Here is a 17,548-nt window from a genome sequence, read left to right on the forward strand (position 1 = left end):
TGGCCAGGTTCAGTTTTCCCAAAAGTAAGGAATGAAGCTGTGGACTCTCCTCATATTAAGAAGGAAATTGTTTATTCCTTTCCTCCTCACATTTACGTCTTGGTCAGCCTGTATGTGTAGTTTATTGGTGTTTCTCTTGCTAAAGGCTTGCTCATTGGATGTTTGTTTATACAAACATTTATATATTCTAGATTCAGTAAATAATATTTCTACAAATCTGTTCGATGCCCAGTGAAAAAAGCTGGGCACAATATGATATAAAGCTTTAAAGCAATATGGTCTTTAGCTGTCACATTTGTCTTTCAACAAATATAGTTACATCTAAGGGCAATACCAATATCTATCTATAAATCATTTCACATTTCAAAGGCAACGCTACTAAATGGCTACACTAATGACAGTACAATTAATATCAAAGGGACAGTATACTATAAACTTGTTTTTCCCTTAATGTGTTTCCAATTACTTTTTATTCCAGCTGCAGAGTATGAAATGTATTAGATTTGCTTTTTTAAGGTTTATTTGTGTATATGAATGAGCTGATTTTGTGTTTTGAAGCCACAACCTAATAAAATGGGTTAAGCTTATAGGTATAATCAGATCTTTATAAAATTGTGTACATATTCCTGCTTCTTTATCTTATATCTTTCCATAAACCAATCACCAATACTTGGAGAGAACAATAGAAAATTAACATTTTATTACCGTATTTCTTTTAAACCCCACTGGGAGTGTAATTTCTTCTACTGGCTGTGTTAACACAGCTTGGCCTTGAGTCCAAAATCTTTTCAGGATGAGTGGGAATAACACAGGCTAAATAAACAATTTCAAACGTTAATATAAGGGTAATGGAAATACTTGTAAACAATTCAATACACTCCAGCAGGTAAAGTGGATCACTGGGAAGAAATTAAAGGGGGTAATTTTTTTTAGTTAAAGGACCAGTAAACACAGTAGATTTGCATAATCAACAAATGCAAGATAACAAGACAATGCAATAGCACTTAGTCTGAATTTCAAATAAGTAGTAGATTTTTGTTTAACAAATTTCAAAGTTATGTCTATTTCCACTCCCCCTGTACCACGTGATAGCAATCAGCCAATCACAAATGCATATACGTATAGTCTGTGAATTCTTGCACATGCTCAGTAGGAGCTGGTGATTTAAAAAGTGTAAATATAAAAGACTGTGCACATTTTTTTTAATGGAAGTAAATTGGAAAGTTTAAAATTACATGCTGTATCTGAATCATGAAAATGTAATTTAACCTGAGTGTCCCTTTAACTGTCCCTTTAAAGTGTGGTAATAAAAAAAGAAATAAAGACTATAATGATTGCTTTAATAAACACAACTATAACACAATTATCCTATTCATGTTAAAAATAAATGTCCTCTGTATTTGTATAATGAAAATGAAACTCATAAAGTTGCATAGAAGCTACTGTGGCGTGCAGAATACATAGCTGAAGATACAATTACCCCCAAAAGACACTAAAGGTTGAACATAGTCTATTAGGCATCTCAACATACAGTGAGTGGCATGTCTCATAATACCATAGACTTTCTAAATATGTAAAACATTATGTTACTGCAATATACCCAGGATCACTGGGGAGCATAAAAAGAATATTTATATTAAAATACTATAGGTTTACCGCTCAATTAATAACGCCTAGTCATGGACAATAGGAAATTACCAGCCATGTAATAATAGATAGATAGAGCGGATGGAATATACCTTAGATATTAGAAGTGTGTGTATTAATATTTTATATACACATTCTGAAATGAAGAAAACAAAGAAATCTGTATTTCCATAAATAATGGAAATTCCATATAAATGAAGGCACACAGATTATTATACAGATTTGGAAGAAATATTTAAATATTAACTATAAATGAAACCTTACAAAGCTGTGTATTAAAAATAAACAATTTTCAAGCACAGCTGTATATACACAGACATATGTTGGTGCTCTATTAGTTGAGTCATTACAGTTATTTTCACTATAGTGCTTGTTCAAAAAAACAAGATAGGATTTAACATTTTAAAAACAGCCTCAAGCATAGCTAATTGTGTAAACCCACATGTCATATAGCTTGAATGGATAATTTTCATTATGCTTCACCTTGTAAAGTTGCACAGCGTGAAGAACAGCTAATTATATATGCATTGTATATATGCTGTAAATACTAGTTGTAGCTACGCACTGAATGTTTATCTGACAAATAGTTTATGCAGAGAAACATGCCGGCTACATCATCTGTATTAAACTTACTAAAATCAATAAACATTCCTGTACATGATGTTCCTGTATATTATGATCAAAATGTAGAAGAAAGGGGAGACACATAATCATGTAGAGAACCCACATGCATTTAGTGAAGACAATATTTGTGGATATTGAGAGTAGGCTATGAACACAAGGCGAGTCACGACAAGTCAACAACATATTACTCTGCCGGATTGCAGCTATGTAAAGACCAGATTTTTTGCTCCTCATTCTGAGTCCTGCACAGGCTTTTTCTGGGATGGTGGTATGAGATGAGGGGGGAGTTCATTTGGCAACTCAAAACCCTCAAGTTTAATTTTAATAAGATGCTTTGCCAAAGCAAACTCTTCTTCGTCTAGCATGCCATCTTTATCATTATCTGCCAACTTCCAGATCTTTCCAAGCACACTATTTGGCAGCTTGGAGCTCACCATCTCTTTCTTGGCATTGACACCTGAGATCTTGCCATTGACTGGTGAAAGGGTGTAGAACAGCTCATCATAAGCAGGTTTGTCTTTGGCAACGATCCACTCTTCGTCTTCTGCCCCTTCTCCTGCTCCCTCTCCATAGCCCTGACCAAACGGACCTTCAGATGTACCCTCAAAGGCTCCTCCATGTACCATCCGAGAAGGCATGGTGTTCTCCTCTTCACGGATCATACTCATTAAAGAGGCAATTTTATTAGCCAGCATGTTGTCTACAGCCTCGATCAGCTTGGGCTTCAGTGTATGGAATTTAGAAAAGTCATAAACCTCCAGTTGTTGCTGTGGGATGTAATAGAATATACAATTTAGTGAGATATGCGTATTCCTTACATCCAAGGAAACACCAAAACATTATCAATAAAAAGCTTACTAAAAAACGTTCACAATGTAAAAGTGCAAAATACTTGTACATATTAACACTGTTAAAAACAAAGATAATCTTTTTTTGCAGCACATTTCTATTACATAACTTAAAATTCTCACAAGCAACAATTGAAGTCTTCTTGCACTAACTACTATAGTGCTTTAGCTCTGCCACTATCTGCTGCGCCTCTATTATAATAGTGTTTATACCGGCAATTATTAATATAATTATCATTTAATATCATATTCAGTTTTTCATAACTGAGTAAAGTTTTACTCTACAAACTTTTCTATTGTTTAACTTACAAGTAATATGGTGAAAATGTGAATGATGTCAATGAAAACTATGGAATGATTCCATTAAATAGAATGTGAGCACCATCTAGTGGCCAAATCAAATATTTTACTATGTTACACTGACCCAGATGATAAAAGCAATGTGATAGCAGCAATATTTTAAAAAGGGATCCGAATTGCGATCGAGATTGGCTGTGAAATGTTATAAAGGACTGAGATCAGTGCCAAGAGGCATTTAATTACAATTCTCTATGGGAAGTGTGCTTCTCTGCATTGAAGGTGTAATGTAAATGATACCTTTACACAGTATTTAATGCCAATACAATTTCCATGTATCAACCAAAAACTGAACCTCTATAGAACCCAATACTCAAACCTATAGAAGCTGCAGGAATTGTGGGTATATATTTATGTATACTGTAAAATACTATAATTATACTGTAAATTAATATAATAGGTATTTAAATTCATATTAAATATCCAATAGTGTGTTTTTTCGGCTTTACATTTTGTAAAACGTGTTTTTTGTTATTGACAGCTTTTATATTATTATTTATTTTATTTTTATAGCCGATATCAGTTCGTACGTGTTTAACTTCTAATATTGAGATCGCACTGTGCCATATGTGTTCTATTTTAAAAATACGCACCAGATGTAGCTACAGTCTTCACATTTATAAACAGGTTATTTTTTATTTTATTTTTTTTAAATGGAGTATTGGTCATAAAGCAACAGTACTGTGGGTGCAAATGTGTTTCTGATTCTAGCCTACCTACCTGCATTCTCTTAACATCAGGGAAGTCCCCAGGGGAAATGCTATGCTCTCGCTGAAGCTGGCTGTAAATTTCAGGAAGTTTGCTAATTAGTTCCTTCTTTTTAGCTTCTTTTCCAAAGACGGCCGGCATCTCTTTCTTCAGGTGACTGATGATATAAGCATGTACCTGTAACCATAAACAGTGAGAGTAGTTAAACACTGTTATTACATAATTACTTATTACGAATAGAGTCACTAGCAGTCGGAAAAAAAGCAGAGGTTATGAGTGCACTAACAGCTCCTCCTTCAGGGTAAAGTTGAAACAAACTTTTAATAATTATTTTTATAAGAGCGGATACCAACACTATAAGTATTATTTACAATAACACACATATTGAAACCTGCACTAGTAAGCACGTAAAAATAAAGTGAAGTGGTTATGGCAATACCCCCGGTATTCCTGGCCGATAACTGGTCACGTCGTGTTGTCGGTACGCTTCAAAGGCAGGTTCCAAAATAGGAGAACAATTAAAGAAAGAAAAACATGCTACGCATTCAGCCCGTATACAGCCTTTTTCAAGCCTATTAAATCAAAAAATTGTTGGAGAAAAAAAAAAGCAATTCCATAATTACTTAACAGAACTGTGATATAAACACTATAAATAGCCTAATGCAAAACAGAATTTATGTTTACCTGATAAATTACTTTCTCCAACGGTGTGTCCGGTCCACGGCGTCATCTTTACTTGTGGGATATTCTCTTCCCCAACAGGAAATGGCAAAGAGCCCAGCAAAGCTGGTCACATGATCCCTCCTAGGCTCCGCCTTCCCCAGTCATTCGACCGACGTAAAGGAGGAATATTTGCATAGGAGAAATCATATGATACCGTGGTGACTGTAGTAAAAGAAAATAAATTATCAGACCTGATTAAAAAACCAGGGCGGGCCGTGGACCGGACACACCGTTGGAGAAAGTAATTTATCAGGTAAACATAAATTCTGTTTTCTCCAACATAGGTGTGTCCGGTCCACGGCGTCATCCTTACTTGTGGGAACCAATACCAAAGCTTTAGGACACGGATGAAGGGAGGGAGCAAATCAGGTCACCTAGATGGAAGGCACCACGGCTTGCAAAACCTTTCTCCCAAAAATAGCCTCAGAAGAAGCAAAAGTATCAAATTTGTAAAATTTAGTAAAAGTGTGCAGTGAAGACCAAGTCGCTGCCTTACATATCTGATCAACAGAAGCCTCGTTCTTGAAGGCCCATGTGGAAGCCACAGCCCTAGTGGAATGAGCTGTGATTCTTTCAGGAGGCTGCCGTCCGGCAGTCTCGTAAGCCAATCTGATGATGCTTTTAAGCCAAAAAGAGAGAGAGGTAGAAGTTGCTTTTTGACCTCTCCTTTTACCAGAATAAACAACAAACAAGGAAGATGTTTGTCTAAAATCCTTTGTAGCATCTAAATAGAATTTTAGAGCACGCACTACATCCAAATTGTGCAACAAACGTTCCTTCTTTGAAACTGGATTCGGACACAAAGAAGGCACGACTATCTCCTGGTTAATGTTTTTGTTAGAAACAACTTTCGGAAGAAAACCAGGTTTAGTACGCAAAACCACCTTATCTGCATGGAACACCAGATAAGGAGGAGAACACTGCAGAGCAGATAATTCTGAAACTCTTCTAGCAGAAGAAATTGCAACCAAAAACAAAACTTTCCAAGATAATAACTTAATATCAACGGAATGTAAGGGTTCAAACGGAACCCCCTGAAGAACTGAAAGAACTAAATTGAGACTCCAAGGAGGAGTCAAAGGTTTGTAAACAGGCTTGATTCTAACCAGAGCCTGAACAAAGGCTTGAACATCTGGCACAGCTGCCAGCTTTTTGTGAAGTAACACAGACAAGGCAGAAATCTGTCCCTTCAAAGAACTTGCAGATAATCCTTTCTCCAAACCTTCTTGAAGAAAGGATAGAATCTTAGGAATTTTTATCTTGTCCCAAGGGAATCCTTTAGATTCACACCAACAGATATATTTTTTCCATATTTTGTGGTAGATTTTTCTAGTTACAGGCTTTCTGGCCTGAACAAGAGTATCAATGACAGAATCTGAGAACCCTCGCTTTGATAAGATCAAGCGTTCAATCTCCAAGCAGTCAGTTGGAGTGAGACCAGATTCGGATGTTCGAACGGACCTTGAACAAGAAGGTCTCGTCTCAAAGGTAGCTTCCATGGTGGAGCCGATGACATATTCACCAGGTCTGCATACCAAGTCCTGCGTGGCCACGCAGGAGCTATCAAGATCACCGATGCCCTCTCCTGATTGATCCTGGCTACCAGCCTGGGGATGAGAGGAAACGGCGGGAATACATAAGCTAGTTTGAAGGTCCAAGGTGCTACTAGTGCATCTACTAGAGTCGCCTTGGGATCCCTGGATCTGGACCCGTAGCAAGGAACCTTGAAGTTCTGACGAGAGGCCATCAGATCCATGTCTGGAATGCCCCACAATTGAGTAATTTGGGCAAAGATTTCCGGATGGAGTTCCCACTCCCCCGGATGAAATGTCTGACGACTCAGAAAATCCGCTTCCCAATTTTCCACTCCTGGGATGTGGATTGCAGACAAGTGGCAGGAGTGAGTCTCCGCCCATTGAATGATTTTGGTCACTTCTTCCATCGCCAGGGAACTCCTTGTTCCCCCCTGATGGTTGATGTACGCAACAGTCGTCATGTTGTCTGATTGAAACCGTATGAACTTGGCCTTTGCTAGCTGAGGCCAAGCCTTGAGAGCATTGAATATCGCTCTCAGTTCCAGAATATTTATCGGGAGAAGAGATTCTTCCCGAGACCAAAGACCCTGAGCTTTCAGGGGTCCCCAGACCGCGCCCCAGCCCACCAGACTGGCGTCGGTCGTGACAATGACCCACTCTGGTCTGCGGAAGCTCATCCCCTGTGACAGGTTGTCCAGGGACAGCCACCAACGGAGTGAATCTCTGGTCCTCTGATCTACTTGTATCGTCGGAGACAAGTCTGTATAGTCCCCATTCCACTGACTGAGCATGCACAGTTGTAATGGTCTTAGATGAATTCGCGCAAAAGGAACTATGTCCATTGCCGCTACCATCAAACCTATTACTTCCATGCACTGCGCTATGGAAGGAAGAGGAACAGAATGAAGTATTTGACAAGAGTTTAGAAGTTTTGATTTTCTGGCCTCTGTCAGAAAAATCCTCATTTCTAAGGAGTCTATTATTGTTCCCAAGAAGGGAACCCTTGTTGACGGAGATAGAGAACTTTTTTCTACGTTCACTTTCCACCCGTGAGATCTGAGAAAGGCCAGGACAATGTCCGTGTGAGCCTTTGCTTGTGGAAGGGACGACGCTTGAATCAGTATGTCGTCCAAGTAAGGTACTACTGCAATGCCCCTTGGTCTTAGCACCGCTAGAAGGGACCCTAGTACCTTTGTGAAAATTCTTGGAGCAGTGGCTAATCCGAACGGAAGTGCCACAAACTGGTAATGCTTGTCCAGAAATGCGAACCTTAGGAACCGATGATGTTCCTTGTGGATAGGAATATGTAGATACGCATCCTTAAAATCCACCGTGGTCATGAATTGACCTTCCTGGATGGAAGGAAGAATTGTTCGAATGGTTTCCATTTTGAACGATGGAACCTTGAGAAACTTGTTTAGGATCTTGAGATCTAAGATTGGTCTGAATGTTCCCTCTTTTTTGGGAACTACGAACAGATTGGAGTAGAACCCCATCCCTTGTTCTCCTAATGGAACAGGATGAATCACTCCCATTTTTAACAGGTCTTCTACACAATGTAAGAATGCCTGTTTTTTTATGTGGTCTGAAGACAATTGAGACCTGTGGAACCTCCCCCTTGGGGGAAGCCCCTTGAATTCCAGAAGATAACCTTGGGAGACTATTTCTAGCGCCCAAGGATCCAGAACATCTCTTGCCCAAGCCTGAGCGAAGAGAGAGAGTCTGCCCCCCACCAGATCCGGTCCCGGATCGGGGGCCAACATCTCATGCTGTCTTGGTAGCAGTGGCAGGTTTCTTGGCCTGCTTACCTTTGTTCCAGCCTTGCATTGGCCTCCAGGCTGGCTTGGCTTGAGAAGTATTACCCTCTTGCTTAGAGGACGTAGCACTTGGGGCTGGTCCGTTTCTGCGAAAGGGACGAAAATTAGGTTTATTTTTGGCCTTGAAAGACCTATCCTGAGGAAGGGCGTGGCCCTTGCCCCCAGTGATATCAGAAATAATCTCTTTCAAGTCAGGGCCAAACAGCGTTTTCCCCTTGAAAGGAATGTTAAGCAATTTGTTCTTGGAAGACGCATCCGCTGACCAAGATTTTAGCCAAAGCACTCTGCGCGCCACAATAGCAAACCCAGAATTTTTCGCCGCTAATCTAGCCAATTGCAAAGTGGCGTCTAGGGTGAAAGAGTTAGCCAATTTGAGAGCATGAATTCTGTCCAAAATCTCCTCATAAGAAGAATCTTTATTGAGCGCCTTTTCTAGTTCATCGAACCAGAAACACGCTGCTGTAGTGACAGGAACAATGCATGAAATTGGTTGTAGAAGGTAACCTTGCTGAACAAACATCTTTTTAAGCAAACCCTCTAATTCTTTATCCATAGGATCTTTGAAAGCACAACTATCTTCTATGGGTATAGTGGTGCGTTTGTTTAGAGTAGAAACCGCCCCCTCGACCTTGGGGACTGTCTGCCATAAGTCCTTTCTGGGGTCGACCATAGGAAACAATTTCTTAAATATAGGGGGAGGGACGAAAGGTATGCCGGGCCTTTCCCATTCTTTATTTACAATGTCCGCCACCCGCTTGGGTATAGGAAAAGCTTCGGGGGGCCCCGGGACCTCTAGGAACTTGTCCATTTTACATAATTTCTCTGGAATGACCAAATTCTCACAATCATCCAGAGTAGATAACACCTCCTTAAGCAGGGCGCGGAGATGTTCCAATTTAAATTTAAATGTAATCACATCAGGTTCAGCTTGTTGAGAAATTTTCCCTGAATCTGAAATTTCTCCCTCAGACAAAACCTCCCTGGCCCCCTCAGACTGGTGTAGGGGCACTTCAGAACCAATATCATCAGCGTCCTCATGCTCTTCAGTATTTTCTAAAACAGAGCAGTCGCGCTTTCGCTGATAAGTGGGCATTTTGGCTAAAATGTTTTTGATAGAATTATCCATTACAGCCGTTAATTGTTGCATAGTAAGGAGTATTGGCGCACTAGATGTACTAGGGGCCTCCTGTGTGGGCAAGACTGGTGTAGACGAAGGAGGGGATGATGCAGTACCATGCTTACTCCCCTCACTTGAGGAATCATCTTGGGCATCATTTTCTCTAAATTTTGTGTCACATAAATCACATCTATTTAAATGAGAAGGAACCTTGGCTTCCCCACATACAGAACACAGTCTATCTGGTAGTTCAGACATGTTAAACAGGCATAAACTTGATAACAAAGTACAAAAAACAGAATTTATGTTTACCTGATAAATTACTTTCTCCAACGGTGTGTCCGGTCCACGGCGTCATCCTTACTTGTGGGGATATTCTCTTCCCCAACAGGAAATGGCAAAGAGCCCAACAAAGCTGGTCACATGATCCCTCCTAGGCTCCGCCTTCCCCAGTCATTCGACCGACGTAAAGGAGGAATATTTGCATAGGAGAAATCATATGATACCGTGGTGACTGTAGTTAAAGAAAATAAATTATCAGACCTGATTAAAAAACCAGGGCGGGCCGTGGACCGGACACACAGTTGGAGAAAGTAATTTATCAGGTAAACATAAATTCTGTTTTCTCCAACATAGGTGTGTCCGGTCCACGGCGTCATCCTTACTTGTGGGACCCAATACCAAAGCTTTAGGACACGGATGAAGGGAGGGAGCAAATCAGGTCACCTAGATGGAAGGCACCACGGCTTGCAAAACCTTTCTCCCAAAAATAGCCTCAGAAGAAGCAAAAGTATCAAATTTGTAAAATTTAGTAAAAGTGTGCAGTGAAGACCAAGTCGCTGCCTTACATATCTGATCAACAGAAGCCTCGTTCTTGAAGGCCCATGTGGAAGCCACAGCCCTAGTGGAATGAGCTGTGATTCTTTCAGGAGGCTGCCGTCCGGCAGTCTCGTAAGCCAATCTGATGATGCTTTTAATCCAAAAAGAGAGAGAGGTAGAAGTTGCTTTTTGACCTCTCCTTTTACCAGAATAAACAACAAACAAGGAAGATGTTTGTCTAAAATCCTTTGTAGCATCTAAATAGAATTTTAGAGCACGAACTACATCCAAATTGTGCAACAAACGTTCCTTCTTTGAAACTGGATTCGGACACAAAGAAGGCACGACTATCTCCTGGTTAATGTTTTTGTTAGAAACAACTTTCGGAAGAAAACCAGGTTTAGTACGCAAAACCACCTTATCTGCATGGAACACCAGATAAGGAGGAGAACACTGCAGAGCAGATAATTCTGAAACTCTTCTAGCAGAAGAAATTGCAACCAAAAACAAAACTTTCCAAGATAATAACTTAATATAAACGGAATGTAAGGGTTCAAACGGAACCCCCTGAAGAACTGAAAGAACTAAATTGAGACTCCAAGGAGGAGTCAAAGGTTTGTAAACAGGCTTGATTCTAACCAGAGCCTGAACAAAGGCTTGAACATCTGGCACAGCTGCCAGCTTTTTGTGAAGTAACACAGACAAGGCAGAAATCTGTCCCTTCAAAGAACTTGCAGATAATCCTTTCTCCAAACCTTCTTGAAGAAAGGATAGAATCTTAGGAATTTTTACCTTGTCCCAAGGGAATCCTTTAGATTCACACCAACAGATATATTTTTTCCATATTTTGTGGTAGATTTTTCTAGTTACAGGCTTTCTGGCCTGAACAAGAGTATCAATGACAGAATCTGAGAACCCTCGCTTTGATAAGATCAAGCGTTCAATCTCCAAGCAGTCAGTTGGAGTGAGACCAGATTCGGATGTTCGAACGGACCTTGAACAAGAAGGTCTCGTCTCAAAGGTAGCTTCCATGGTGGAGCCGATGACATATTCACCAGGTCTGCATACCAAGTCCTGCGTGGCCACGCAGGAGCTATCAAGATCACCGATGCCCTCTCCTGATTGATCCTGGCTACCAGCCTGGGGATGAGAGGAAACGGCGGGAATACATAAGCTAGTTTGAAGGTCCAAGGTGCTACTAGTGCATCTACTAGAGTCGCCTTGGGATCCCTGGATCTGGACCCGTAGCAAGGAACCTTGAAGTTCTGACGAGAGGCCATCAGATCCATGTCTGGAATGCCCCACAATTGAGTAATTTGGGCAAAGATTTCCGGATGGAGTTCCCACTCCCCCGGATGAAATGTCTGACGACTCAGAAAATCCGCTTCCCAATTTTCCACTCCAGGGATGTGGATTGCAGACAAGTGGCAGGAGTGAGTCTCCGCCCATTGAATGATTTTGGTCACTTCTTCCATCGCCAGGGAACTCCTTGTTCCCCCCTGATGGTTGATGTACGCAACAGTCGTCATGTTGTCTGATTGAAACCGTATGAACTTGGCCTTTGCTAGCTGAGGCCAAGCCTTGAGAGCATTGAATATCGCTCTCAGTTCCAGAATATTTATCGGGAGAAGAGATTCTTCCCGAGACCAAAGACCCTGAGCTTTCAGGGGTCCCCAGACCGCGCCCCAGCCCACCAGACTGGCGTCGGTCGTGACAATGACCCACTCTGGTCTGCGGAAGCTCATCCCCTGTGACAGGTTGTCCAGGGATAGCCACCAACGGAGTGAATCTCTGGTCCTCTGATCTACTTGTATCGTCGGAGACAAGTCTGTATAGTCCCCATTCCACTGACTGAGCATGCACAGTTGTAATGGTCTTAGATGAATTCGCGCAAAAGGAACTATGTCCATTGCCGCTACCATCAAACCTATTACTTCCATGCACTGCGCTATGGAAGGAAGAGGAACAGAATGAAGTATTTGACAAGAGTTTAGAAGTTTTGATTTTCTGGCCTCTGTCAGAAAAATCCTCATTTCTAAGGAGTCTATTATTGTTCCCAAGAAGGGAACCCTTGTTGACGGAGATAGAGAACTTTTTTCTACGTTCACTTTCCACCCGTGAGATCTGAGAAAGGCCAGGACAATGTCCGTGTGAGCCTTTGCTTGTGGAAGGGACGACGCTTGAATCAGTATGTCGTCCAAGTAAGGTACTACTGCAATGCCCCTTGGTCTTAGCACCGCTAGAAGGGACCCTAGTACCTTTGTGAAAATTCTTGGAGCAGTGGCTAATCCGAACGGAAGTGCCACAAACTGGTAATGCTTGTCCAGAAATGCGAACCTTAGGAACCGATGATGTTCCTTGTGGATAGGAATATGTAGATACGCATCCTTTAAATCCACCGTGGTCATGAATTGACCTTCCTGGATGGAAGGAAGAATTGTTCGAATGGTTTCCATTTTGAACGATGGAACCTAGAGAAACTTGTTTAGGATCTTGAGATCTAAGATTGGTCTGAATGTTCCCTCTTTTTTGGGAACTACGAACAGATTGGAGTAGAACCCCATCCCTTGTTCTCCTAATGGAACAGGATGAATCACTCCCATTTTTAACAGGTCTTCTACACAATGTAAGAATGCCTGTTTTTTTATGTGGTCTGAAGACAATTGAGACCTGTGGAACCTCCCCCTTGGGGGAAGCCCCTTGAATTCCAGAAGATAACCTTGGGAGACTATTTCTAGCGCCCAAGGATCCAGAACATCTCTTGCCCAAGCCTGAGCGAAGAGAGAGAGTCTGCCCCCCACCAGATCCGGTCCCGGATCGGGGGCCAACATCTCATGCTGTCTTGGTAGCAGTGGCAGGTTTCTTGGCCTGCTTACCTTTGTTCCAGCCTTGCATTGGCCTCCAGGCTGGCTTGGCTTGAGAAGTATTACCCTCTTGCTTAGAGGACGTAGCACTTGGGGCTGGTCCGTTTCTGCGAAAGGGACGAAAATTAGGTTTATTTTTGGCCTTGAAAGACCTATCCTGAGGAAGGGCGTGGCCCTTGCCCCCAGTGATATCAGAAATAATCTCTTTCAAGTCAGGGCCAAACAGCGTTTTCCCCTTGAAAGGAATGTTAAGCAATTTGTTCTTGGAAGACGCATCCGCTGACCAAGATTTTAGCCAAAGCGCTCTGCGCGCCACAATAGCAAACCCAGAATTTTTCGCCGCTAATCTAGCCAATTGCAAAGTGGCGTCTAGGGTGAAAGAGTTAGCCAATTTGAGAGCATGAATTCTGTCCAAAATCTCCTCATAAGAAGAATCTTTATTGAGCGCCTTTTCTAGTTCATCGAACCAGAAACACGCTGCTGTAGTGACAGGAACAATGCATGAAATTGGTTGTAGAAGGTAACCTTGCTGAACAAACATCTTTTTAAGCAAACCCTCTAATTTTTTATCCATAGGATCTTTGAAAGCACAACTATCTTCTATGGGTATAGTGGTGCGTTTGTTTAGAGTAGAAACCGCCCCCTCGACCTTGGGGACTGTCTGCCATAAGTCCTTTCTGGGGTCGACCATAGGAAACAATTTCTTAAATATAGGGGGAGGGACGAAAGGTATGCCGGGCCTTTCCCATTCTTTATTTACAATGTCCGCCACCCGCTTGGGTATAGGAAAAGCTTCGGGTGGCCCCGGGACCTCTAGGAACTTGTCCATTTTACATAATTTCTCTGGAATGACCAAATTCTCACAATCATCCAGAGTAGATAACACCTCCTTAAGCAGGGCGCGGAGATGTTCCAATTTAAATTTAAATGTAATCACATCAGGTTCAGCTTGTTGAGAAATTTTCCCTGAATCTGAAATTTCTCCCTCAGACAAAACCTCCCTGGCCCCCTCAGACTGGTGTAGGGGCACTTCAGAACCAATATCATCAGCGTCCTCATGCTCTTCAGTATTTTCTAAAACAGAGCAGTCGCGCTTTCGCTGATAAGTGGGCATTTTGGCTAAAATGTTTTTGATAGAATTATCCATTACAGCCGTTAATTGTTGCATAGTAAGGAGTATTGGCGCACTAGATGTACTAGGGGCCTCCTGTGTGGGCAAGACTGGTGTAGACGAAGGAGGGGATGATGCAGTACCATGCTTACTCCCCTCACTTGAGGAATCATCTTGGGCATCATTTTCTCTAAATTTTGTGTCACATAAATCACATCTATTTAAATGAGAAGGAACCTTGGCTTCCCCACATACAGAACACAGTCTATCTGGTAGTTCAGACATGTTAAAAAGGCATAAACTTGATAACAAAGTACAAAAAACATTTTAAAATAAAACCGTTACTGTCACTTTAAATTTTAAACTGAACACACTTTATTACTGCAAATGTGAAAAAGTATGAAGGAATTGTTCAAAATTCACCACAGTGTCTTAAAGCCTTAAAAGTATTGCACACCAAATTTGAAAGCTTTAACCCTTAAAATAACGGAACCGGAGCCGTTTTTATATTTAACCCCTTTACAGTCCCTGGTATCTGCTTTGCTGAGACCCAACCAAGCCCAAAGGGGAATACGATACCAAATGACGCCTTCAGAAAGTCTTTTCTATGTATCAGAGCTCCTCACACATGCATCTGCATGTCATGCTTCCCAAAAACAAGTGCGCAATAGAGGCGCGAAAATGAGGCTCTGCCTATGATTAGGGAAAGCCCCTAGAGAATAAGGTGTCCAATACAGTGCCTGCCGGTTATTTTACATAATTCCCAAGAATAAAATAATTCCTCAAAGCTATGAAGTATAAAATATGCTTATATATCAATCGTTTTAGCCCAGAAAATGTCTACAGTCTTAAAAGCCCTTGTGAAGCCCTTTTTTTCTTTATGTAATAAAAATGGCTTACCGGATCCCATAGGGAAAATGACAGCTTCCAGCATTACATCGTCTTGTTAGAAATGTGTCATACCTCAAGCAGCAAAAGTCTGCTCACTGTTTCCCCCAACTGAAGTTAATTCCTCTCAACAGTCCTGTGTGGAAACAGCCATCGATTTTAGTAACGGTTGCTAAAATCATTTTCCTCTTACAAACAGAAATCTTCATCTCTTTTCTGTTTCAGAGTAAATAGTACATACCAGCACTATTTTAAAATAACAAACTCTTGATTGAATAATAAAAACTACAGTTAAACACCAAAAAACTCTAAGCCATCTCCGTGGAGATGTTGCCTGTACAACGGCAAAGAGAATGACTGGGGAAGGCGGAGCCTAGGAGGGATCATGTGACCAGCTTTGCTGGGCTCTTTGCCATTTCCTGTTGGGGAAGAGAATATCCCCACAAGTAAGGATGACGCCGTGGACCGGACACACCTATGTTGGAGAAAACGTTTTAAAATAAAACCGTTACTGTCACTTTAAATTTTAAACTGAACACACTTTATTACTGCAAATGTGAAAAAGTATGAAGGAATTGTTCAAAATTCACCAAAATTTCACCACAGTGTCTTAAAGCCTTAAAAGTATTGCACACCAAATTTGAAAGCTTTAACCCTTAAAATAACGGAACCGGAGCCGTTGTTATATTTAACCCCTTTACAGTCCCTGGTATCTGCTTTGCTGAGACCCAACCAAGCCCAAAGGGGAATACGATACCAAATGACGCCTTCAGAAAGTCTTTTCTATGTATCAGAGCTCCTCACACATGCATCTGCATGTCATGCTTCCCAAAAACAAGTGCGCAATAGAGGCGCGAAAATGAGGCTCTGCCTATGATTAGGGAAAGCCCCTAGAGAATAAGGTGTCCAATACAGTGCCTGCCGGTTATTTTACATAATTCCCAAGAATAAAATAATTCCTCAAAGCTATGAAGTATAAAATATGCTTATATATCAATCGTTTTAGCCCAGAAAATGTCTACAGTCTTAAAAGCCCTTGTGAAGCCCTTTTTTTCTTTATGTAATAAAAATGGCTTACCGGATCCCATAGGGAAAATGACAGCTTCCAGCATTACATCGTCTTGTTAGAAATGTGTCATACCTCAAGCAGCAAAAGTCTGCTCACTGTTTCCCCCAACTGAAGTTAATTCCTCTCAACAGTCCTGTGTGGAAACAGCCATCGATTTTAGTAACGGTTGCTAAAATCATTTTCCTCTTACAAACAGAAATCTTCATCTCTTTTCTGTTTCAGAGTAAATAGTACATACCAGCACTATTTTAAAATAACAAACTCTTGATTGAATAATAAAAACTACAGTTAAACACCAAAAAACTCTAAGCCATCTCCGTGGAGATGTTGCCTGTACAACGGCAAAGAGAATGACTGGGGAAGGCGGAGCCTAGGAGGGATCATGTGACCAGCTTTGCTGGGCTCTTTGCCATTTCCTGTTGGGGAAGAGAATATCCCACAAGTAAGGATGACGCCGTGGACCGGACACACCTATGTTGGAGAAAAGGGCAGTAAAGAGATATGTTACTTTTAATGCATCACCTCCATCCCAATTTAAAAATAATTACAGGATTAATATGTTTAATTTCACATAAGTATCTGCTAAAAATACATACTTACCATATCTCCAACAGATAATACCACCATTGACTGTTATTGTATCTTTAAACAGACAGTCTACTCCAGAATGTTTATTGTTTAAAAAGATAGATAAACCCTTTATTACCCATTACCCAGTTTTGCATAACCAGCACAGTTATTGAAATACACTTTTTACTTCTGTGATTACCTTGTATCTAAGCCTCTGCAGACTTCCCTGTTATTTCAGTTCTTTTGACAAAGTTGCTTTTTAGCCAATCCGTACTGATTCCTAGGTAACTCCATGTACGTCAGCACAATGTTATCTATGTGACACAGATGAACTAACACCCTCTAGCTGTGAAAAAATGTAAAAATGCCCTGAGATAAGAGGCTGCCTTCAAGGGCCTAGAAATAGCATATGAGCCTAACTAGCTTTAGCTTTCAACAAAGAATACTAATAAAACAAAGAAAATTTGATGACAAAAGTAAATTGGAAAATTGTTTAAATTTACATGCCCCATCTGAATCATTATTATTATCAGATATTTGTAGAGCGCCAACAGGTTCCGCAGCGCTATGGACATAGGTGGTATGTAAAAATCATTACAGGGATCAAATGGGGAGAGAGGGTCCTGCCGAGAGTTGCACTGTTGAAGTCGGCTCTTATGAAGGTGAACTACAAACAGCTGGGCTCATAGGCTTACATGCTGGGGTTTTAGGGGATAGCAGTTGAGATAGGAAGGATAGTGTAGGTTGTAAACATCCCTGAATAGTAAAGTCTTCAGGGAGCACTTGAAGCTTTTAAAACTAGGGGAGCTTCTTGTGGAGTGAGGCAGAGAGTTCCATAAGATGGGAGCCAG

The 17,548-nt window shown here is 41.1% G+C and overlaps 1 protein-coding gene across 1 annotated transcript in view; it reads right to left on the minus strand.

The window, feature by feature from the left end:
- Positions 1-685: 685 nt before the first annotated feature.
- EHD4 (EH domain containing 4) overlaps positions 686-17,548 on the minus strand; it is a 139,625-nt gene continuing 122,762 nt past the window's right edge. Inside the window, exons 5-6 of the mRNA XM_053697829.1 lie at positions 4,197-4,361; positions 686-3,038 (exon numbers count right to left, since the gene is read on the minus strand). Coding sequence (XP_053553804.1) covers positions 2,502-3,038; positions 4,197-4,361 — 702 coding nt within the window. The 3' untranslated portion in view covers positions 686-2,501. The remainder of the gene's footprint in view (positions 3,039-4,196; positions 4,362-17,548) is intronic.

This window comes from Bombina bombina, chromosome 1, assembly GCF_027579735.1.
Source record: "Bombina bombina isolate aBomBom1 chromosome 1, aBomBom1.pri, whole genome shotgun sequence".
Taxonomy (NCBI): domain Eukaryota; kingdom Metazoa; phylum Chordata; class Amphibia; order Anura; family Bombinatoridae; genus Bombina; species Bombina bombina.